The sequence below is a fragment of the Vanessa cardui genome, chromosome Z, assembly GCF_905220365.1.
Source record: "Vanessa cardui chromosome Z, ilVanCard2.1, whole genome shotgun sequence".
Taxonomy (NCBI): Eukaryota; Metazoa; Arthropoda; class Insecta; order Lepidoptera; family Nymphalidae; genus Vanessa; species Vanessa cardui.
This window is the reverse complement of record NC_061154.1, coordinates 16,937,827-16,961,380: the sequence shown is the minus strand read 5'-3', so window position 1 is coordinate 16,961,380 and position 23,554 is coordinate 16,937,827. Positions and strand designations below refer to the sequence as shown.

The following is a 23,554-nucleotide window of genomic DNA, read 5'->3' as shown; positions in this document are numbered from 1 at the left end:
TTTAGCCAAATGATTTGTTGACGTTGTTGTTGTTGACGCGTTCGATTAAAGCCCACGCGATTGGGCTGCCGGTGCGAGCGCTATGACCATCATTTTCCTTCTTGCCTTAACGTAATTAGACCCCTGAAGAATCGCCATACTGGTACAAATGACCAAATATTTTGTCATTATCATCTCCCGGTCTAATATATTTCATTGGCGTTGGCTTCTACGAGCGCTTTTGAATCGTTATTTTAGAGAATTTTATTGAATTAATATTATGCGATATATTAGATAAGATTATTGGATTTATTGACTTCACCGAGTCAACAAAATTGCCGCGTAAGCTTATCCCATTAACACTGCGCCGTCTTGTTATTAACATGAACCAAACCTCTCTCAAATACGATCTCCCCCAAACTCCAAACATCACATTACTAAAAAGTATCATTGTCTACATGTAACTATCATTGTGTTGGACTTGTTAGTACACCCGAGTACAATATTAGATAGGATGTCAGCCGACCTCGCCTATGTAGTACCTGCTATAGTCACAATAAACATCATTACACAAGAGACAAAATGGGTTTACAGAAAACAATCTATAATTTTATACCCCAATTTACACTTTTAGAATCAGTTTATAATAAAAATAGATATAAAAATGTAGGTATCTAAATAAAAGTCGATTAGAGATGACAACAAATTATTTATTAAAATAACGTTCGTAGATTACAGTATTGGCAAGACAGGACTACAGTCCAAAAATATCTACTACTAATTGTTGTTGCGCGTAGTATGTTCAGCGAATGGCCCGCGCCAGTGCGGGCAGACCAGAGACGACGCGCACGCGAACACGACCACCGGCCCGCCTGCCCGCGCAGTCGCCTTACCGACACGGCGACACGGTAATGAGGTGCTACCGTTCCGTGTACAAAAATACTCTATAGATTTAAGATGGACGAGAATAGTGTGTATCTACGTGATACCTCCAGTGGATCGTTGGATCGACCGATAGAAACAACTTGCTACAACATTTTTAAATATGGACAATGCGTTCGTTCTCAGCTGAATCGGCCCTCCACTAACAGGCGGAGCAGCGGCCGCGAGGCACCCTCGGAGTTCTCGAACGTCGAGGGAAGGCCGCACAAGCGCATCGTGGCGCAGACAGACGCCTCGTCACGTGCACGGCAAGGGGGCCTGTGCGGCCGCGAGTGAGGATGGCACAGACTCCTCTTGTGTTATTCATAAATATTGATAAAAAAATATAAGAGTACTCTCCCTAAGCGACTAACGAATCAGCGGTCGACCCGTACCTCCTACGAATATCGGAATTGTTGCAAAGAAACACAAATACTGACTTCGCGTATGCAAGCAGCTGTGGTGTCGGTGGGTGTCTGTTCCTAGAGTTTGCCGGCGCGATAACGATCCCGAGGCAATCCTCAGTAATTACTTTTTACACCTTAAAACTTCGATACATTATTTCTGAACAATCGCATCAATTTATTGATCACTTGGTATAAAACTCTAGAAACATTTAATGCTTATAGATTATTACATTCATACATATAAGATAATTAGAATCACAATAAGTGTGCAATTCCTTTGCACTGTTGAGTTACAATTCCTACGACATCTATCAAGATTAATTCATTAATGATTAAACACTAAACACGTGACCGGCCGACACTTTACAAATGCCCCCGCCGGCCCCGCAGGCCCCGCAGGCCCCGGGGGCGGTTGGTGGCGTTGGTGTCGGTGCGGTATACGAGTACGAGAGAAGTTTGCTATGTAAGTAAGTTATCATATCTATATCTATTTTGTCTCAAAAGTATACTTTTTCAACCTTTAGGTTGCAGAGAACATACAGTTGGAGTATTATTATCGACTTGTGCGGTGTTACTTGTGCGTTACTCAAACGCGACAGGGCGCGCTGACAGATACACTACTACAGGTACTTTAAGACGATTTCAACGATCACAACTTAAACGCACATCGATTGCGATTGAACTCGCTCGCAAGGGTTCCGTATCGTGCCGTATCGTACCGTATCGTGCCGGATCCACTCTGCTCGGCGATCATTTCGTGAAACCCGTTCCACTGCACTCCGACGAGGTAACTCATGTAGGAACTTGTTTTTTCGCTTTTTGTGTTTTCTGTTTCTTTACCCATACGCGCAGAAACGGAGATGAAAAAGGGTAATTGGATTGAGTATTACTTTAACACTTCATACTATACTTACGCGCTTGGAAAGCTTTTGTAAAAGGAGCAAAAGTTGGCAAAGTTTTAAATTCCAGAAAAGGGATGAATGAAACACAACTGCATGACACTGAGAATGTTGAGGAATGCGTGGTGTTACGCCCATGGACAGAGTAAGGAGTTAATGCATAAGGGGAAGTTTGGAAGTGGCACCGATAACTGAAAAGTAACGCGAAAGTTGGCTGTCACGGTGCGGGCGTGTTGTGAGGAACGCCTTGACGTCCGTGCGGACGTGGATGGATAATAGACAACGCCTGCAATTTATCTCTATCACAAACGAATGAGTGTCAATGACGTTTCTGGGAACAGCAATCATTGCAAGCCTACAAGGGTCTTGGTTTCACGCAGAGCGCACAGAGCAGTATCACTGCTCGTCGCATTTGACACACTACGCACGCCTCAAAAGCTGCCGCTCGGGCCTCCGGCGCACAACTGCCAGCTACATCTACACGGACGGAGTCCCACTTCGAACCCTTTTCACCTTTCGTGATACGGAACCCCAAACTTACTTATAACTTTATACATCAATATCGAAGCGGTTTTTTAAAAACCAGAATAAATACTAAGTGTCTGCATTTCTAATTTGATACAAGACTTTGAACTTTCGACTGAAAACACACCGCCGCGCACGCGCGCCGTGGCGGCTGCGCCCGTGCGCGGGGCGGCGTTGAACAGACGACGACGATTCAATGAGTTATCGATGAGAATGCAATCGCTATTACTGAAAATAGATTCTTTCGCCTACAACATATTTACAAAAATACAATTCACGTACATTTTAATTTTTAAATATCACGTTTTCCGTTCCCGGGTGGTGCTGCTCGATTCGCAACCGACTCGCGAGCCAACGCCGTCGGCGGGCGCGGCCCGTCGGCGTAACGCGTCAATGGGAAATTATACGATATCAACATATCATTGTCATTTCGAGTGATCGTGTCACTGTGCACTGGTGAATGCCATTCAAATTAAACGTTAACGAAACGATTGCGCCGCGAGTGCTCCTCGAGGCGTGAGGGCGAGCGCGGCCGCAGCCGTCAGCCGACGGTCGCCACCTTTGGGACGTCACTTAATGTATTATTGTTCCGAGTGTACTCTTGAGACGGCAGACGCATCTCGTCTCCGGTTTGCGTCCCTAGCGATTACGACTTAGCTTCGCTACAACTAGCGATCGATTATATTTCAGCAACTTACTCTATATTATATCTTACGCGAGAGCGAGAGGGAGTGAGAGGAACGAAATAAAACACAAACACAAGCATACGTTTGAAAAATAATATAAAATAATAATAAAATAGAATACAAATCAACGCAAACACATCAGTAATAAAATATAAATAAAATAACAGTCGTAGGAGTGTAACCGATAAAGTATTACAAAATAAGAACACAAGTCCAGCGGTGAGGTCCAAGCTACAGCGGTGCGGGACTGGGGACTAGAGGGTGAGCGGACAGGCGCTCGGGCCCGAGGGACCGCCTACGCTATCACTATCACTTACGGCTACTGTATATATGTACACGTAATCTCCTTCCGAGCCACTACTCATCTCACTGCAGCCCTGGCCGCCGGCCCGCCGACGCCGGCTCACCGGCGCCGGGTCGCCGTCGACGCGGGCACTCGACGTTCAATATAAAAGTGAATAAAAATAATTGTGCTTTTAGCTGTAACAACTTAAATAAACTTTGGCCAACATATAACAAGGGCGCGCCGGCGCGGTCGCGCACGTCGCCAGTCTGCGCTCTCAGAGCTTACCCGTCGGCGCGCGCGCTCGGCGGCGCCGCGCTTCGCAAAGGAACGCTACCGAAATATCCGTAATCGTTGAGTTCAGAACAAATAGGCGACTACAACGAAACTCCTAACGCAACTAATCTCAGCAAAAGCATACGAGTAACACAACGTGGGAATGTCGTTAGTAATAATAACAATAAATCTCGAAATGTTCAACAGAGGAGAAGACTTCGTCCAGTGCGTCAGACGCAACGCGCCGGAGTGCGAGGCCATCGCGGACCTACCTATAAAGTATTTATAAAAGCTAGTCGTATGGCAGTGTTTTATTATGTCAAGGAGGCTCCGAGTCACTCGACAACGATACTCTAATCAACTCTCACCGGGCTCGCAGCGGCCCGTCGAACATCGATAACTTCCGAATTTGTAACAATTTTATTCAATAAGTTAAGAAAATTACGTGAAAATAGTTTCCAAATTAAGAAATGGCCTCAGACTCCGGCACCTAAACATTAGTAATGTGATTACAATATAAAATACAATAATAATAATAATATGTCGTAAGATCACATCCAATACAAATACATCGATAATATTGATCACTACTGGTAGAATACAATACAATGTACGTCAGGGGGCGCGTCACGGGGCGCTCAGTGCGCGGCGCGGATCTGGTTGAGGTCGTCGTCGGAGTCGGTGGGCGGCGCCAGCACGGTGAGGTGCGTGGAGTCGCTCTGCAGCGTGCTGCACTCGCCGGCGCCGCCGCCGCACGCGCCGCTCCAGTTGCCGCACTGCGCCTTCTTCTGCAGCGCCTGCACGTACGACTGCGAGATCACGTCCCCGTGCGCCGTGCGCACCTGGTACAGGTAGCGGTACTTGCGCTGCTTCATCTCGGCGCGCTGCTCGCGCGTCACCGGCCGCGACTGCTGCGCCTTCAGCCGCCGCTTCTGCGCGCCTATACCTGACCGCACGCCAGTCTACAGTCAATGTATACAAACATTACATTACCGGGAACGAAGAAAAGCACATACTTTGCTCGTGGTGCGTCCCGGCGGCGGTGAGCGCACCCTGCGCTACAAAGCCAACGATCGTGGCCGCCGGCCACGCGGCCAGCGCCAGCCACGACAACCGACACGGCGGCACCACCACCGGCTCCAGCTTAGCGCGCTCCCATAACTACAACACGATACAACGCAAGCTGTGATGTCGCCTGTATCTCAATAGAGTATCGTTAATGTATGTACTAATGAAACATACAAGATCAATAATATTGAAGCAATTCTTTGGGCAGTAATAACGACTCACAGTCGTCGGGCTCGTTGCACATATGCGTGGCGTGCGTCACTTACCCACTTGAGCATGACCATGCGCTCCAGAAAGTAGTCGAGGCAGGTCGCGATGACGGCGCCGCCGTACACGCTCGTGCCGAACACCGTGACCACTGCAACGACACGCAAACGCACCTTACAACCGCACCGATACACACGACGTCGCCCGCCCGACGCCTCTCACTATGTCTTAACATTACTTCCGTGTTACGATAAGGTAATTCTACTATGTTTGAAAAACTACTTCAAAATGACAATTTTATAAGCCACAAATAATATATTCCGGCAAGATAAACATTTCTAGTTATAAAATTTAATTTTAATCCTTTTTCAGTCCCGCAAAAACGCTGTTAGTCATTTTCGTGACGTCACATGGATATAAACAACAGTTGTGTGTCTACGACTGGCAGCTGTAAATATTTGGTGTTTTTTGGAAAAATATTGAATTACAAGGTTGTTTAACAAAATGCCAGATGCTATTGAAACGATAGATTTGAAAAGATACTGTTCCGACATCACACGACAAGGTCTTTGTTTATACGATGCCACACCACGGCGGCTCGCGTACACTATATATTTTAATTTTTATCAAATTTCACACATCAGTCATCGATATAAACTAACAATAAAGTATCGTTGGGTTATGGAGAGAATATGGCTCAGCATGTGAGGCAACCTCCGTCACAACGGGCGAAGCCTGGAGTCGAGATAAGGCGCAAAATCTCTCCATTTCCTAAATCAAAAACACCGAGAACTAGAACTAACAAGGAACCAACGCTCGTTTTCTTACGACTCTCCTTATTCTATTGACAGAATTTTTAAGGAGAACGGAATGAAAAGTAACGCAGAAATAAACGTTACTTATTTATTTTAGGGAGTGGAACAGCGCACGGCACAGCACATGTATCTGTTAAGCAGAGTATACATACATGTAAAGAAAAAGGTATTTTTCTTTAATTTGAATTCCGCACATCAACCGTTATCGAACGCATCGTGACAGCTAAATTTTGTTAGCTATGAAAAATATTAATATAGAAGCAATCTTAGAGAAGTAACGAATCTGGTAACTTAGGAGAAGGCATTGTTAATAGTAACATTAAATGTCGTTTCTCTTACAGGTGCGTAAATATTATTTTTTGAAAAGCAATACAATCTTATTTTATTGTATTTTGATTATTGTAATGTATGTAAAAATAACCAATAAATCTTCCCTTACAGAGAAACTCTATTTTGTTTCATTGACCGATGTCATCTGTATATATATATATATACACATATATTGAATATTCAATAATGTGTCCGTCGAAATCCTACGGCGCCCCCTATTCGATGCAATTGATAATGAAAGTCTCGACCGCTCCGGGATCTAAATGTATATTCACTGTATCGTAAAACCAGTATATTTGATAATTGGTATTCCGGTTTCTTACGCTACGCGAGTTATTATTAAGAATACTGGAAATATAAATTATCTTCTGAAGCAAAGTACGGGTGCCGAATTGTGAGGATTTCAAAAGTTATGGAACTCTGTTCTCGCTTTAGATATGTAGTTTTGTATTGTTAGCAACAACAGATTCCTTACCAGAAGCGTCCATATCTACAAAACGCATATTTTCAGTGCAATTACACGAGAGAGCGGTTCCAAACACTTATTTTATTTTTAAAAAAAACGCAGTGACGTCACGGTTCCCGCATGACTATTACTTGATTATCTTTATTGGGTGTTGTGTAATAAAGATTCAGTGCAGATAATATAAATGAAATACTTTATACATCGGACGCTTATACATGATAAATTTGTAACGTATCATTATTTATCTGCTGATAAGACAACTCACCTTTCTTCCAGTAGAGGTTAACGACCGCGAAGAATATCCCGGAGACGAGCAGCACCACCACGCAGAGCCAGTACTGCAAAACACGAACGATATTTATGTTGCGGGTTTCGTACGAGTTCGCTTTCCGGAGCATGAGCTCGCAGCAGAGACCGCGCCACAGCTCGTGTGATTACACGTAAGATCGGGCAATATTATGTTTAGGATATTTATAATAGGATAATAGGATAATTATTCACATATACAAAGCTGTAGGCAGACACACGATCGCGTATACCTAGCATTTCTGTTCTTTGTCATGTAATTTTTCTGTAAGGTTGTTAACGTATTTCATTGTCTGTTTAATACATAATACAATATAAAAATGCAATTTCGTTCTTTTTTTATCATAAAACATAATATTTTACGGGTAAGCAAGTAGTTGCTGTATTGCATGGGAGCCCCAGCTGTTAACACGCGCTGCGCGTGAGTTCATTTAAGGCATTACCGAAGCAAGTTTAGCTTCGTATGACACTATACCCTATGAGAACATTATAAAGAAAATATTTTCGCCAGTTTTAATATCAAAATTTCAAGTCGCTTGCAAAACATGTGAAACATTTTAATCGTAGAGATAAAATGGAATGCGCGTGCACACAATACGAGCAAATATTTGTGTTGAGTAATCGTGACATTCGAATCGCCCGCGCCGTTTGTACGCGTCATCATTAATAAATATTAAAATGTTTTAGGTTTCTTAGACCATCGTAATATGGTGCAATTCGCCCATTGGGAAATATCAAAGCAGTAATCATTCGCTTGCGACTGATAGATGTGTATAAATCAAATGACACAGGACCTCCGTCCTCGGCGGCCATATTGACGTCGCCGAAGCAATACAATAGCAAAGCAGTTCGCAGCACGCAGCGCCAACACAATCGTATAATATTCGAACAGCAAATTTTTCATAATTTCTCTTTTATTCGTATATAAACAATCGCTGCTTTACAATTAAATATACACGTAATAAATCGAAACATAACAAGGCGCTACACGGCAGACCAAAACGGACCAATGGCGCGGCAGTGATTGATTGTTCAGAAATAAGTACACTTATAGTTTCCAATGTGTTTATCAGTTTAACTTATTCATGTCATTTTATTTATTGTACAGCATCAGCCATCTCATATTCTATGAGCCATGCCCGCCACCGAGATCTCTCTATGTAGCTATGAGGTTTGTTACGCCAAAATTGTACACTTTTTCTCTTTATGATGGACAATAAAAAGCTCAAATAAAAAATAGTGCTGAGTGCAGCCTCGCTCAGACATCATGCACGGGCCGGACAAACGATTCAACTAAATAAGGTTACGCCTTTCTTTAAAATACATCACAGAAATGTCTCTGGGACCGACAGAGTGTCGCATGAAGCACTAACGAATTCATTCTGATTCGCTAACGAGTCTTCAGTGTGGCACAATTGACATATAGCAAACATCAAAACAGTTTTTGAGTATATTCAACCTGAAGATAACCCGGTTTAGTTAATGATTCTTCGGTTTGCCTACAAATGAAAAAAATATAATACTTGGTGGTAGGGCTTTGTGCAAGTCCGTCTGGGTAGGTACCAAATAACAGTACTCGGTATTGTTGTGTTCCGGTCTGAAGGGTGAGTGAGCCAGTGTAACTACAGGCACAAGGGACATAACATCTTAGTTCCCAAGGTTGGTGGCACATTGACGATGTAATGAATAGTTAATGTTTCTTACAGCGTCATTGTCTTTGGGTGATGGTGACCTCTTACCATCAGGTGGCTCGTATGCTCGTCCGCCAACCTATACTATAAAAAAAAAAGAATTAGGGAGTTTTAGTGAGTTTCGGACGTTGACAAGAATTTAAGTTTATTGCTGGTTCAGTACCGCCACTCTTGACTACTACGTAGTACTCTCAGATTGGAATGGCGATTGAGCCAGTGCCAATTGCTTTCAGCGTCAACGCCTTGGGTCGGTAGTGACCGCCAGCCTGCAGATCTATTTTAAATCATAAACATATGATTGATTCGAAAGAGTCGATTCTGATAAATGTTCATTTCGAAAAGGGTCCCCACGTACTACCTACGAGTGACCGCGTGGTTCTTCACGCTAGATTCGACATTACGACCCAGTATTGGCTTATTATTCAAATATTAATTGTGTCAAATATACTTTTGAAGAGCGATGAAAGGAAACAAGTGTCCTTAATGTATATAAATATTTTGTTTTCATATCTCCTGCAATATCGTCAATCGCAATGCGTCAATAAGTAACTTAACGAGTTGCACAGTGGGTAGCCGTCTTATAAATAACTAATTACAGTGATGCAAGCAATCTCGCCGCTCGTCTAGACTACGTGTAGCTCGTCTTCGCTTTGTTCGCGGCATCGATCAGTGCGATGACCTGAGATCATTTTCTCGAACGACTGTCTCACTTGTACTCGTGTCGCATGTGTCTGTGTGTTTGTAGATTTATTTATGAATCGCAAACTATGTAACGCGCTGCGATTTATGCTCGTGAGGATGTAATAGAATCGGTGACTGTGAGAGCGATATCCCCGCTCGGCCGCGCCGCGGTCGAGCAATCAGCACTCAGAGTGTTCTGCTCCGGAGAATCGGGTCGGTGGCGACTAGCGGCACGCATTACACTCGCACTCGGCAGATGCGCTCGCCACCGACGTTAACATTTTATCAATTAATTTACGGGAACTGTTCGTGTACTTGCGCCAAAAATTTCGTTAAATACTGTGCTTTTACAGTTTCAAAGATCGTATCTGTCATTACTTTACAATAATTTAAATTAATATTACAAGCAAAGGTTGTCGGTATTACAGTTCTACCTGTCTATCGCTGCGCGAAATACCCGAGACTGGTCTCGCTGAGGACGCTGCTTGTATGTGATACTACTTATAAGTAAGTTCCACTCCAGAGTACGAACCAAATTTTTATAAAGTCATGCAAAATTAAACTTTATCAAAACACAAGCTGAAGAGTGGTTAGACATACAGCACATGTCTCTTGCGACTCAACAAACAATACACATGTTACCGAATAAGTACCTACACCGAACGTTCCGTTCACCGATCCGAGCTATCTGATGGATCAATAGCCGGCACGCAGCTCATGATAGCCAATCACAGGTGCGATATGGAGCTAGGAGGTATTGGTATCGATGCTCATAACAACAAGCCGTAGCGACAATCGGTATGAATAAGTCCTAGTGCTGCGGCGATATCGATAGCGAGATCTCCGTCGAGGTCAGGGCTGCGTGCACACAGCGCCGCGCTCACCGCGCCGTGTGCCAAATACTCGCGCATAACACATAACATAGAGTATATCTGAATAGCGACGCTCATTACCAACGTTAAGTACACACAAATGTTCACGTTTGTCGTTTGCCTACGTTTCGGCAAAATTAAAGCGGACTGAAAGGTACATTTCGTCCGGGGTCGATTATGGCACGGTTGACGCTGCAGGGTATAGAATACGTTTCGAAGCAGTCAGTAAGGCCTAGGTGGGCTGCCGGCGCCACATTTTTAAATTTCCCGTTTTCCTCGAATGTTTCAAAAAGCTGTTAAGGAGCTAATGGTCCGTTCTACGCGGCCACTCATCGGGCAAGGCTCGCAGCACAGCGAGGACGTCCGAGCGCAAGTTGCATCACTCGTCCGACTTACGGACGTGACTCGAATACAATAAAACATAAACCAATACGTCAAATAAGCTATTTCGAAAATATTTCAACGATCATCATGTCTCAAGTTAGCCAATTACTATTACTAACATACAGTTCGTAGTTTAGTTAATTGTATTGACTAATATTGAATTCGTACAAGCTCCGCATTATCGCTGTCCGTGTTAACAAGGGGCGAGTCACTCGCTCTCCCGACACGACGGCGGAGACGTGACGCAGGCGACGCGGGAACGAGAGCGCCCTCGGCGACCGAATGAAACCACTCGAAGATAACAAGCGCAAGTTGCAATTGATAGAATCCGGTTTGCATTACGCGACGACGCGTGGGAGACGCCATCTCGAATCAGTTTTATGTAACGTACAGGTACACAGGCAGTCATTCGCATTTCTTATTTTTATAAATTATTTAGCAATCACGTGACCAAGAGTAGCCCGAGTGTCAATCGAGGCTTGTATCGTCCGGACCGATGATATATCGCATAAATGTTTGATATGCAATTGTCGACTTACCGTATTAGGTCTGCTTTCGAGAAAGTGGTCGTAGATGGCGAGGCCGGCGATGGCGAGCAGGAGGCCCGTGTGGAAACCCGTCATGAACAAGCCCACGTACTGGATCAACATCGTTATAAGACCGAACAAAAGTCCGGCACACACTGCTACCCCTGTAGAGAGAACCAAATTTAGGAAAATCTTATAGTTTAAAAGCTTAATGTTAAAAGAAAATGCTTTTCACTAATTTCTTTTCTCTAAATGTTGAAATTTTTCTTACCAACATTCCCATAAGGAGGCATTAAATATTCTTGAAGACATATTAGATATACTATCGCTGAACCAAATGTGAATCCCGTTAGAAACATGCTTGCTTTGAAACATCGGTACCCTAGAACAACATTTTGAATATTATAATGAAATATTTGAAATCAACGATTCTACCCTAATGTTTTATTAAACTACTTGTCACAAGCTTGTCTGGGAGCTGCAATAACTTACCAAAGAGTGTGTAGACAATTCCAAAGATAATATACATTGCACAAATCACACTGATGATGGGATCGTAGTTGTAATCTATCAGAGAGCAGAATGAGCCTTCTATGTGTGGTCCGTTGAACTTGATGGTCATGTTGGGTGGGCCACGTGTCACCTGGGGCACTAGCTGCCCTACTGATGACATCTTTAGACCACAGCCGTGAGGATAGTTACAAAGATTTCTGTGAAATAATTCTTCACTTGAGCTCAAACTCAAACTCAAATTCCTTTATTCAATATAAAAGCATTACACTTACTTATTGATTGTCAAATAAACACTACCACCGGTTCGGAAAAAGGAACACCCTGACCTGAGAAGAACCGGCAAAAGAAACTCAGCAGGTCTTTTTTTTCTGTTATTTTTTTTTTGTCAAATTTATGTACATTTATGCTCACAACTTGATTCTTTAAATTAAATTTATAACAAATATACAAATTATTTAAAAGTTACAATAGCAATTACATGACTGCTTTAAAATAAATAAATGTTGTCTTACAGTTCATACTAATGTATTATTACCAACTCAGAAACCGAAAATTATTTGAATACCATATAGTTACTAATATTATATTATTATGGATAAAATTTTTGCTGTTTTTATTATTACATCAAATTCTAATTATAAGTTTTTTTTTTAAGTTTTATAAGATTAAACTATGAACAAACATCGTCATAACAAGACTACTCAAACAAAATACTATTATTCAAAAAAAACATGAGTACTATAGAATATCTATCGTAATTGCGTCGCGAACGTAATTAAATATCAATTCCATTAATATATTAAATGTACATATCAGCCATCTACATACGAAGTAAACAAGAAAGTTTTAGCGAACAATAAATAAGTCACATACAGGCTTAGACCTCGACACCTCAACCAGTTTTATTTTAAGGCAATCATTAACTTTCACTGTATAATAATTAACACTTAGTTCAACGAGCAACCGAAAAGGAATACTAAAATATTTAGATTTTTAGCAAACAATGCTGGCTCAATATTTTGATAAACGGGTAAATACATAATATATAAATCACTTACCATTATACGTCAGTTAGTCGATTTCACATTGTAAACTAAAATAACTTAAGAGCCCTGACCTACTCACTAAAGATCTCAATGAGATTTTAAAGAAGAATTAAGAGAAATTCATTTTTTTATAATTAGGGACCAAAATTAAAAGGTTTCAAAATATTAAAGCTACCTATCTACAAAGAAAACTAACAACAAAGGTTTTCCTCGAGTTTCCTCTCGTCATTTACTTTTTTTTTTAGTGATGTCTAGGTATGTCTCTCAGAAACGCGAACCGCTAAGAGCCTCATAAAACCGGTATTTTGTACTCACGTTTGTAACACAGATAATCACAATTAAATATTTGGTAATAGTAATTATGTTCTTATTTAGTTAGTTAGTTCAAAATAAGAAGTATAAAAAATGATATCATTTTATTAAGTTTTTATTTTTTTTAAACTTAATAAAATGTATATTTCAATAACCGTTAATAAGACTTGAAATTGTTTGTGGTACATACCTACCATTAGAAGTAAGCTGCCTGCCACCTTCACGAAGTTCGAGGCTGAACTCGGAGAACAAATAAAAAAGTTTTATATTTGTGCGTGCATTATCGCGAAAGAACCGGGACTTTATATACCATTTGTACTAAAATGTTTTGGACAGTCATCCTTAAAATATAAATAACGCCGCCCTGCTGCTCGGGAAACAGTACACTCAGTCTCGGCGCATCATCAATATCTCACGATGAAAGTTACGGTCAGCACTCTTAACGACGAAATATTCGTTCTCGACGTGTCGGAAGACTTGGAATTAGAAAATTTTAAAGCATTCTGTGAAATCGAATCCGGTTTCCCCGCAGCAGATATCACATTGACTTTCAATGGGAAACCTATGATACACGATAAGAAATCACTCAAGGAACTGGGAGTACATGATGGCGATGTAGTCGTAATGCTCCACATGGTGCACAGCAGGACAGCTTCGAACTTGAAAATGAACGACGCCAGCCAAGGTAGCTTTCGCTTTACGCACAAGCATCGAGATTACATTGTGTTTGTTTAAAAGTGCATTGTCATTCTTTTCTGTTGTCATTTGTGACACTTGTTATTGTCATATTGCGTGTACCGGCGCACTGGAAGACGAGATTTCCATCAAATTTGTTGTTTAAAAATAAAATTGTCATTTAAATGTTATCATTATATATTTTTTGAAGTATACAAAAATTTCGTCATATGTTCTGTTTAAAGCAATAAATTTTATAAAACTTAAAAATATTACAAAAACAAAGACTACTTTTAGCTCTGCCAAGTGGTTTGGCGAACCTTGACTTCAGCAACATACAGGTGCCGCAAGGAGCAAGCACATCTATGGCATCAAGAAATTCTACAGTAGAGGAAGATCCTCGCATTATAAGAGAAATGTTCTTGGCTAATCCAGATCAGCTCGCCTTACTCAAGCAGAACAATCCGAGACTGGCAGATGCTCTGCTCAGTGGCAACTTGGGTATGATTTAGTCATTTATTATACATGTACATAGATTACATTTGGTCTGCTATTATAATTTCAAATTGTTTCTTGTTTTTAGATACCTTTGCCTCGGTACTGCGTGAACAAATATCTGCTAGAACGGAAAGGCAACAACAAAGAATAAGGTCATTACAATCCTCGTCTAGTGTCTTTTTCAATTTAGTTAATACACTTTGATAGTTTTATCTGACACAGTAAATATGTTTGCAGTAAAGAAATAAGCATTTGATGAATATGTTTAAACTTTATATTTAGAATTTATATAAAATTATTATTTCTATTAAAGTATACTTCTGAGACTCATAGATACATACTTCCAATAGGATGATGAATTCAGATCCATTTGACACTGAGGCACAGCGCATGATAGCAGAGGAGATCAGGCAAAAGAACATTGAGGCCAACATGGAGGCAGCCATGGAGTACAACCCAGAGACATTTGGAACTGTTGTAATGCTCTACATTAACTGTCATGTCAACGGGTAAGAGGAGAAGCATAGTGAGCGTAGCACGTACCGGCTTGTCAACTTGTGTGCTCACAAAATTTGTCTTTCAGTTTTCCAGTCAAAGCATTTATTGACTCCGGGGCGCAAACCACAATCATGTCAGCTGCATGTGCCGAGAGGTGCAACATCATGAGACTAGTAGACACGAGGTATAACATGCTCGATTTTTTTTTAATTTGTTTTAAATGAGGGATGTTTTTCATAAAAATGTTGAACAGATGGGCAGGTATAGCGAAAGGGGTTGGAGTACAGCGCATCATTGGCCGCATTCACATGGTACAGATGCGCATCGAAAAAGACTTCCTGACCACCTCCTTCTCCGTGCTCGAAGAACAACCCATGGACATGCTGCTGGGTCTCGACATGCTGAAGCGACATCAGGTAGGAACTAGGTCTTGAGCCACGCGCGCACCTGAAGCGTTCCTTGTACACTTGACATAAGCCTGCAATGTAATATTCCAGTGCAACATAGATCTGAAGAGAAACATCCTTCACATCGGAACAACGGGCACTGAGACGCCGTTCCTCTCGGAGTCAGATTTGCCAGAGTGTGCTCGGCTCTCGGGCATTTCCGAGGACGACATAGTGACACAGTCGGTGAGGGACGCCGAAGAGAAGCAGATGCGGGAAGCTCTCGAGAAGTCTAAACAAGGTGGGCGCGGAAAACGAAAGTGATTATCATAATTTTAGCTCCGAGATAACCTCAACATCACATTCAGCAAGCGCAGCGACACGGAACCAAAGGTTATCTCAAAGACGCGCGCCTTGCCAGAAATGTCGTTCTTTGTAGTCATTAAGGCGGGACAGCTGTACAAAAAAATGGTATTTTAGAAAGAAAATAAAAATGGTAATATTCATAATTAGTGTCTTGTTTGCTTGTCGCTTCGTGGTGGTTGTAACACTTGCCGAGGGCAGGTCACGGCTGCAGTCTTGCATTCGTGGACGTCGAGTGACGTATGAGTCCCTGAGTCCGTTGTAACGACAACCCACATTAAGATAATTGCTCAGTTAATGTTGTTATAGACCGTTTTACTATAAGTTAATTTTCTCAGAGAATGAATATTTAAAATAAGTATAGAATCATGACAAGAGCCTTTGTCGTCGTCGTTTGTGACGTCGCCATAGGCCGGTCACAGCTCGAGTGCTGTCTGAGACGAGCGGACGCTAAACTAAAACATAACTCATTTTGTACTGACTGGTCGCGTATCTCCCGAGTGGCTCGAAGGTGTGGGTATGTATCACTGTTTGCTATACTACGAACTAGAGATGCGATTGTTAGATTAATGTTTACAGTATGTATTAGTATATAGTTTATTTCCTTCATATATTTTGGCGTACCTATTAGTTTCCAGCCGTAGATGTAGACGTAGCCTCACCACGTGTCCGCCAGTCCGTAGCACTGACCGTCGTCATGCATCCGTAGCCGAGTGTAGCAATAGCAATGGCAAATGTACAATTGACGTTTTACTCTCGCCAAGACATTAGCGGTATTTGGAAGTGTTTAATGTTATAAGAAAAATTGCTTTCGTTTGTAAAACTATTGTACAGTTGTATTGGCATATTATATATGTTATAATATTGATAGTCATAAACGTGTGCTTGTGTTGGTGCATGTAGAGGCCGGCAATCAAGCCCCGCGGCCTGCCAGCTCTGCCGGCACCGGACAGACGACCACGCAGAGAATCGGTGAGTGCGATCCTTTTACGATTACACCCACACACACACACACACACGCACAGAGTAGAACATAGCGACCTCTCTGATGGTTCAGTCAGTTGACACCCGAGATCTAAATAAATACGACAACAATGTGCAAATAATTATTTACATTCGAATAATTCTGCCGCAGTGAACCCCAGCGTAACGATCTTGCCCACGGACACGTTCGGCGAGACCGACGTCGAGGAGATCGTCGCTCTGGGCTTCACCAGGGAACAGGTAACGAGCGTCGCTGGCGCGTGGTCGGGTGGCTGTTGTCGATCGTTGAACTGAACTGACACCTAATAATTTGCAGGCTGTCGTGGAGCTGCGGCGATTCAACGGCGACAAGACGCAGGCCACGGTGGCTCTGTTCGCGAAGTCGCTCAAATTTTAGCAAGTCTCCGCTCTCCGGAGCCCTGGAGCCGCACACCTCGCCGGACCGAAGCCGCGACCCGACTGATGCATCGCAGCCAGTGTCAGCTGCTGCGATTAACTGTTTAGGAATCATTCGAACTAAGCCCACGGCTAGCTTCACTTAGATAATTATGTGTTTGTAACTTGGATTCGTTCGCCGGACTCACAAATATTTCGTCTCCTACTTGTTCGAGTTGCTAACACCACTCTGTACGAGTTCCTCTGTAAACGCTCAAGTGTCTCCGACATTCGCAACCAGCCGACTGGCGAGCCAATAATGTTAACGTTTTTAACAATCTTATACACTTGCATTTGTAAAGGATTTATGTCGATCGATATACACGGCAATTGAGCCAAGTCCTCGAGGGGTCATTTCGGGTTCAGAGTCAGAGGACCCACAGCGCCACCGCCTCGAAAGAGCCCGCGACTGCGACCATTGCATTTGTTTAAGTAAACAGTAACAGGAAAGGCCTAACGTTTTGAAATAGGATCCGTGATTGCTTTAATGTAAAGGCTTGAGTGAAAGTGCACTATATTTTAGTTTTGTAAGTGAACGGTCGCCATCAGAGCCCGACTATGACCGATATGATTGCCAGAGGGGGCACGTCGGTTCTGTTCACGTATCATTGGCCGATTCGTGTGTTGTGATCAGAATTCAAAACTATGGGCCGGCCTCAAGTTCAATATAGATCAGATTATTACGACGTTGTAATTTGTGGCGTGTTTTGTAGAGCTACCACCATGAACGCGTTAGAGTCGAAGGCGCCGTCCGCAGGGGTGTGGAGCTCCCGTCTAGTAGTCACGGCGCCGCTGGGCGCGCCCGGCCGCAGTAATAATACGATGCATATCGACGCGCTGACGCTCGGGAGTCCAAAGCAATACTGAGTGTGACGGGTGTACTGTGTGGACTTAGTTGTAATTATTTGCGGACTTTGTACTAAATGTAAAAGTAAGTGCGGGGTCGTTTTTGGATACACATTATACAATTGGGTTTAACATAGGCTTTATAATTAATTACAAATATTAGTGAACGTGAGAGCTGTACTCTGTGTTAGCTTTAACACTGTGCCTTCGCGACGCACAGGGAGAGGGGCCTCTGGTTACTTGCGTGTGAACGTAATAGTGGAAGTGATGTCGCTACGTCAGACACCACACTGTAGTACTCTTAAGTATTTTATATTATTTTCAGTAAGAACTTATATTTACAATATATTTTAATTACATTGTTCTAAAATTAAGTATTTCCTTTGTTAAAGTTTTGTATTTCACTGAACACCGTATAAATAAAGTTATTGCATTGTACCGATATTGCCTCATTAACGTCCCCGCTCCGACGCGCCCACTCCTGTACCTTCACGTGTGTCAAGAATCCTACTGCAAATTTAACTTTCTTAACACAAAATCCGCTCCCGCCGACTGAATGTCGGTAACGACTTGTTCGTGCGTCGCCTTCATAACAATTAAGTGTCGATGCGAGTCCACTCTGTCCGACTAGTGGTGGCCCCGGTGCGCCTGACAGCTACAACGCTTCGACAGAAAAAACAATTGAAGGCATTTGCTGTAAATATAGCCTTCGCTGGAGGCGCGCCATATGTCAAACAACTAAATTGATGTATATTCAAATAATTTACTATTAAAGCTAACAAATAAATTTGGCTATAATAATAAACAAGTTGCTTTAATAACATTATTGGACTCCAGTATTTGGCAGATCGGAAATTCGAAGTGTACTCTTTACAAAGACAAACACACACTTTACAATGAACAAAAAATATATTGCAGGGCCTTAGATGTCAGTCGGTTTTCGTAATATTCAGCAGAATTCTTTAGATCAGCATCAGTAACTAAGCCGAACAATTAAGGCCTATTTCTTACAAATTGACAAAAAGGCACCACCACGGAGACTGACGCAGCCTAATCGTTTCGTATCTATTGCCATCCATACCACTATACGGAATTTGGCTCGCCAGCGTCAGCGTCGCCTCGCCAGTGAGGCGCGCGACCGCAACATACAAACGCACAGCAATTACAAGCGCATGTCAAACTCGATATCACAGGTCGCAGCGCAACATTGGGAATTCGCATCTCTGGATATTTCCGCGCCACAAAAGCACGTCATTCATAATCTCGAAGAAATTCGGGAAATTCAAGGGAAAGTAAGGCGAGACGACAATCTTCATTATGTTTATTTACACAAACGAATCGATGAACGGTCGACCTTATGATATAAATGCGGTTTGCCTGCTTATCACATTTAATGTACTAGTTAATATAGTATAATGCTTATCGCTAGACTCGCTAATGTCGAAGGCCCGCGACGTTCTCTGTACGAACCACTTGCGACATTAAACGTTTCATATACATTGTATAACTTTTGGTTAAATAGTTCTAATTTACATTTTTTATGACTGCTGCCGTCACCGCTCGTGGTCACCGGTCTCACCAGCTGAGAGCGATTGCGCACGTCGCATTGATAAATACAAAATCTTTGATTAAATACGACGTGATAATTATTATCATTAGATAAGGATTTTTTTTAAATGCTATACTTAATACAATGTATTGCTGGATCTATTTTATATAAAACGTACAAAAATGGACTAAAATACAGTTGTATGATTATTGGAAGTGAATGGATTATTGCAATCGGTCTCGTGCGAGTTCATAGAAATTGAGCGACATTCAGGTGTGTCTCCTGCGTACTGTGTTCTGTAACACGGGAACATGGATACAAAGTTATCAAAATATACATTAAAAAATGATACTTATATTACAACGTCCTTAGATCAAACATGTTGATCGAATGTTATGTGACTAATATCTTTTTACATTTAGGGATAATTTGACACAAGCACAGTTCTGGTCTTGAAGTCAATGTTATCATTCCTACGGGCTGGCTTATCTTGTCCTACGCGTTTCCTATACACGACTGTCTAATGCTATAGATTCGTTGCACGAACTAATGTTTACAAAATGCGGTATAGTGCACTGTATATATGAGCCGTTTACAAAGCGTCGTCGCCGTCTGGTGGCTGGTTCGCTAACTTGGAGGCCATCGCAGTAAGTATGTCCGTTAATCGGGAAAAACGTTGGTTAGGACCCGTGAGAGCGCCTCGTTCGCCCCACAGAAAATTGATATGAAATTCTGTCTTGAATAACTCTAACAGTATCGGGTCTAACATTGGCCCGAGAGAAGACATCTCCTGCACCACGGTCCTTGCGTTCCTTTTGAACATGTCAACTTGTTGCGGGAAGAGTCGCGCCGCCTCGAGGTGAGCGGCCGTCGCGTTGAAGTCGAACTCCAGGCTGTTCATGAGGCTGGTGGCGAACGAGTCGTCCGGCTGCATCAGGCCTCCGCCTTCGCCGTCTGAAATGTAACGCCATCAGGAATCACGTTATTTGAGAAAAAGAGAACTTGGATGTATTACAATATTTTTTGAACTTACCGAATAAATGAAAACACAGGACAGGAGGTATAACGTATGGAGTGGTCGTGTTGGGAGGAAGAGGGTTCGTGCCCTCATTCATGCTCTTGAAACACGGCCTTAATTTCGCTTCAAACATAAAAGCATTGTCGGTATAAGCTCGTCTTAAAATATTCCAAGCATTCTCCAAGCACTCCACCTGCAGACATTATTACATAATAATCCTTGTTACGTTATAATAAAATTAATTAAATGTGCTAGGTTCTAAACTTTACCTGAGGCATACATAAGCCGAACATTATAGCTGAGAATCCGTAAAGATTACCTAGAGCCGTTTTGGTTTCAATAGCCAAGAGTATCCAATCATTTATTGTATCTGCTCTCTGTCTATCCGTTTGGCAAGTAAGAATTGTTACAGCTACTAACAGGCGGAATGCTTCTACCCTACAAAGTAATAATGACAATAATATACTGATTAAATAATCATCCATATAATAAATAAACTTAAGAATAATTAATAACATAAAAGTAAAAAGTAACAGCCTGTACATTTCCCACTGCTGAGATAAGACCTCCTCTTCCATTTAGGAGAAGGTTTGGAACATATTCCACCACGCTGTTTCAATGCGGGTTGGTGGAATGCACATGTGGCAGAACTTCAATGAAATTAGACACATGCAGGTTTCCCCACGGAGTTTTCCTTCACCGCCGAGCACGAGACGAATTATAAACACAAATTAAGCACATATATATAGTGGTGGTTGCCTGGGTTTGAATCCGAAATCATCGGTTAAGATGCACGCGTTCCTACCACTGGGCCATCTCAGGTTTTAATTAACTGTATACTTAATAACATTAAATACTTAAATATATACAAATATGAACTAAAACTAGTTACAGTACAAATCTTAACCACGTGTAATGGTAGCAGGATGCTAGCATGATTTCACCGTTGAATCGCAATTCCGATCCTCTGAGCATAAAACGAACCAGCTTTCCTATCACCAGTGGAGGCAATGAGGCGAGATGTTAATATAATAGTATGTTAATAACATGTAATACTGAAATACCGTTGTAGTATCTTATACTACGGATAGTTATCATAGTCCACTAAGTACGTGCAATCTACTACATCGAATAACTTACCTTTCGATAACGTCCAGCCGCAGAGCACGTCCTTGAGGAAGAAAGCAAAGCTCCAAACCCGTCGCAGTTTTATCAAGTTTTTCTATTTGTACGGATTCTTCCAAGAGAAAATGCAGATCAACTTTAGTCATATGATTTGCCAGTATTCGTGGACCCGATGTTCGCAGTAACAGCTTTATAGTGTGTAATGTTTCAGACTCCAAGGGCTTCGTCAGTGTGGGCGGTATGATCTGCGATTGGAAATTTTCAAGATTTATCCGTGACTCTACAATGTAATCTAAATGTTCCAATTGCAGGAGCTTCGCTTCTGTCAGTTCAAAGTCGAACTGGAGCTTGTTAGTTGGCGTATTCACGAGGTTGTAGTCAGGTTCGTTCCTCGATTTGTTATTCGGGTCGCTGTGCGCTGAACTTTGTGTAGAGTCGCCGGAACCGTTGCCGGAATCCGATCCGGAAACATGGTATAGTCTGTGAAGCTCCAGTCGTCTGTCGTCCGCCTTAGGGCCCTCGTATCTCGCTGGCTTCGCAGGAGGGCTCGTCGGCAGATTGACGTCCCAAGTGTTAGAATTAGAGTTTGATTCACTCGAGAAAATTTTCGCATGCTTAATTGTTTGACTTTGGATAACACCATCGGCACTTGCACTCTTACCGTGCGTGACGTGCTGAGTCATATCTATCGGCGTCAACGAATGTGACCGTTGTTTCTTGAAAGGCACTCGCAGAGATCCACCAGGCTTCGCAGCAAAGTGACTGTAAAGGCTGTATGCATTCCCGTAGTTGCTTTCGCCATTCGGTGACACCATAGCCCCCGAGTCTTCGCCCGATATATAATTAGTTAAAGGCATACTTCGATTGGCGGGGTACTGAATGCGAGCTCCAGATGCTGCCGATATCGGTTTCCCCGACCCAACGTATGATGTTATGAGATCTGCAACAGTGTCATAGGCTTCGTCCTCGAATTGATACTGATATCTTTCAAAAACTGTATCCGGATGGACGATTATCTGAAATATAGCATGAGCACTTTATTGCAACCTTCCTTGGGTATAAACACTAGGCACGTGTATACAATTAGTAAAATATTATTTATGGACCATTATTATCGAATATAAACACGCAAAACGTAGATGCTCACCCTCTGGATCACAAAGTGCAGGTGTTGTCCGTTGGAGCGGCAACTTAGCACGAAATTATCCGGCTGAGAGGAAGACTCCCTGACAAGAAACTCCCGGTCCTGCTGCAGCAAGTTCTCGGCTGCCGTCCGGCTGAGTGCTCCGTGATACCAGCCGTGTGATATTATCTGATCAGATGGCAGGGAGAGCTCCCACTCTAGCAAACCGGACGTTGTCATCGCGTTTGTATCCTACAAATACATTTTCTTAATAACTGTCACGTTAATTTGTATCGATAGACTAAGTAATTCATATATTTACTCGATCACAAAAATAAAATGTATTTATGTATTGTAATCACTGTTTTACACTAAAATCGACCTTGTATCTTCTAATCAACGTTAATGTTAAACTTCGTTGTCACGTTAATATGAAAGTTATAAGTTTTACTCACCATCATATGCGAATAGTAAATTCAATGCAATGTTGATATATTACGCGAGTCGGCGCTCTCGCGAGGGGCGCGCTAGTGGGGCTGAGGGTTGAGCCCGATCAATAACATTACCCGCCCTATTTTACTTACATGTTGGCAACGGAAAGGCAAGAACTTCGCACCGAACTGCAACGCAGGCGTAAACAGCCATGTTTTGTAATCTGTAGGCAATTTAACGGAAATACACAGTACTGACCTCCACTTACTTTATGTAGACTTTTTCCGTTATAATACACGTCTCGTTGTTTGTTTTAATGAGCGGTTACATCTTATTCTGCAACATTTTCCGAGGGGTTATTAGAATTTCTTTTGTAAGATAAAAAAATCTATCTAGTCGATACTTTAAACAATTTTATTCATTTTCAT

At 42.2% G+C, this 23,554-nt stretch overlaps 3 protein-coding genes across 3 annotated transcripts; 1 reads left to right on the top strand and 2 right to left on the bottom strand.

Moving 5' to 3' along the window:
* Window positions 1-671: 671 nt before the first annotated feature.
* Window positions 672-13,138, bottom strand: LOC124543118 (transmembrane protein 198). The gene is made up of 8 exons (XM_047121175.1): window positions 12,895-13,138; window positions 11,816-12,033; window positions 11,595-11,705; window positions 11,336-11,487; window positions 7,128-7,200; window positions 5,311-5,402; window positions 4,993-5,137; window positions 672-4,922 (listed from the first exon to the last, which is right to left on the bottom strand). Exons 2-8 carry the CDS (start codon window positions 11,994-11,996, stop codon window positions 4,615-4,617), a joined length of 1,062 nt encoding a protein of 353 aa, XP_046977131.1. The 5' UTR covers window positions 11,997-12,033; window positions 12,895-13,138; the 3' UTR covers window positions 672-4,614.
* Window positions 13,139-13,384: 246 nt separating this feature from the next.
* LOC124543117 (protein DDI1 homolog 2) lies at window positions 13,385-18,317 on the top strand. Its single transcript, XM_047121174.1, has 10 exons — window positions 13,385-13,879; window positions 14,167-14,370; window positions 14,453-14,519; window positions 14,718-14,876; window positions 14,951-15,049; window positions 15,119-15,281; window positions 15,363-15,552; window positions 16,518-16,586; window positions 16,750-16,838; window positions 16,915-18,317. The coding sequence occupies exons 1-10, from the start codon at window positions 13,612-13,614 to the stop codon at window positions 16,993-16,995; spliced, it is 1,389 nt and encodes a 462-aa protein (XP_046977130.1). The 5' UTR covers window positions 13,385-13,611; the 3' UTR covers window positions 16,996-18,317.
* A 489-nt stretch (window positions 18,318-18,806) lies between these two features.
* Window positions 18,807-23,221, bottom strand: LOC124543155 (breast cancer anti-estrogen resistance protein 3 homolog). The gene is made up of 6 exons (XM_047121226.1): window positions 23,150-23,221; window positions 22,719-22,946; window positions 21,587-22,587; window positions 20,716-20,884; window positions 20,462-20,639; window positions 18,807-20,382 (listed from the first exon to the last, which is right to left on the bottom strand). Exons 1-6 carry the CDS (start codon window positions 23,153-23,155, stop codon window positions 20,021-20,023), a joined length of 1,944 nt encoding a protein of 647 aa, XP_046977182.1. The 5' UTR covers window positions 23,156-23,221; the 3' UTR covers window positions 18,807-20,020.
* Between the last annotated feature and the right edge of the window lie 333 nt (window positions 23,222-23,554).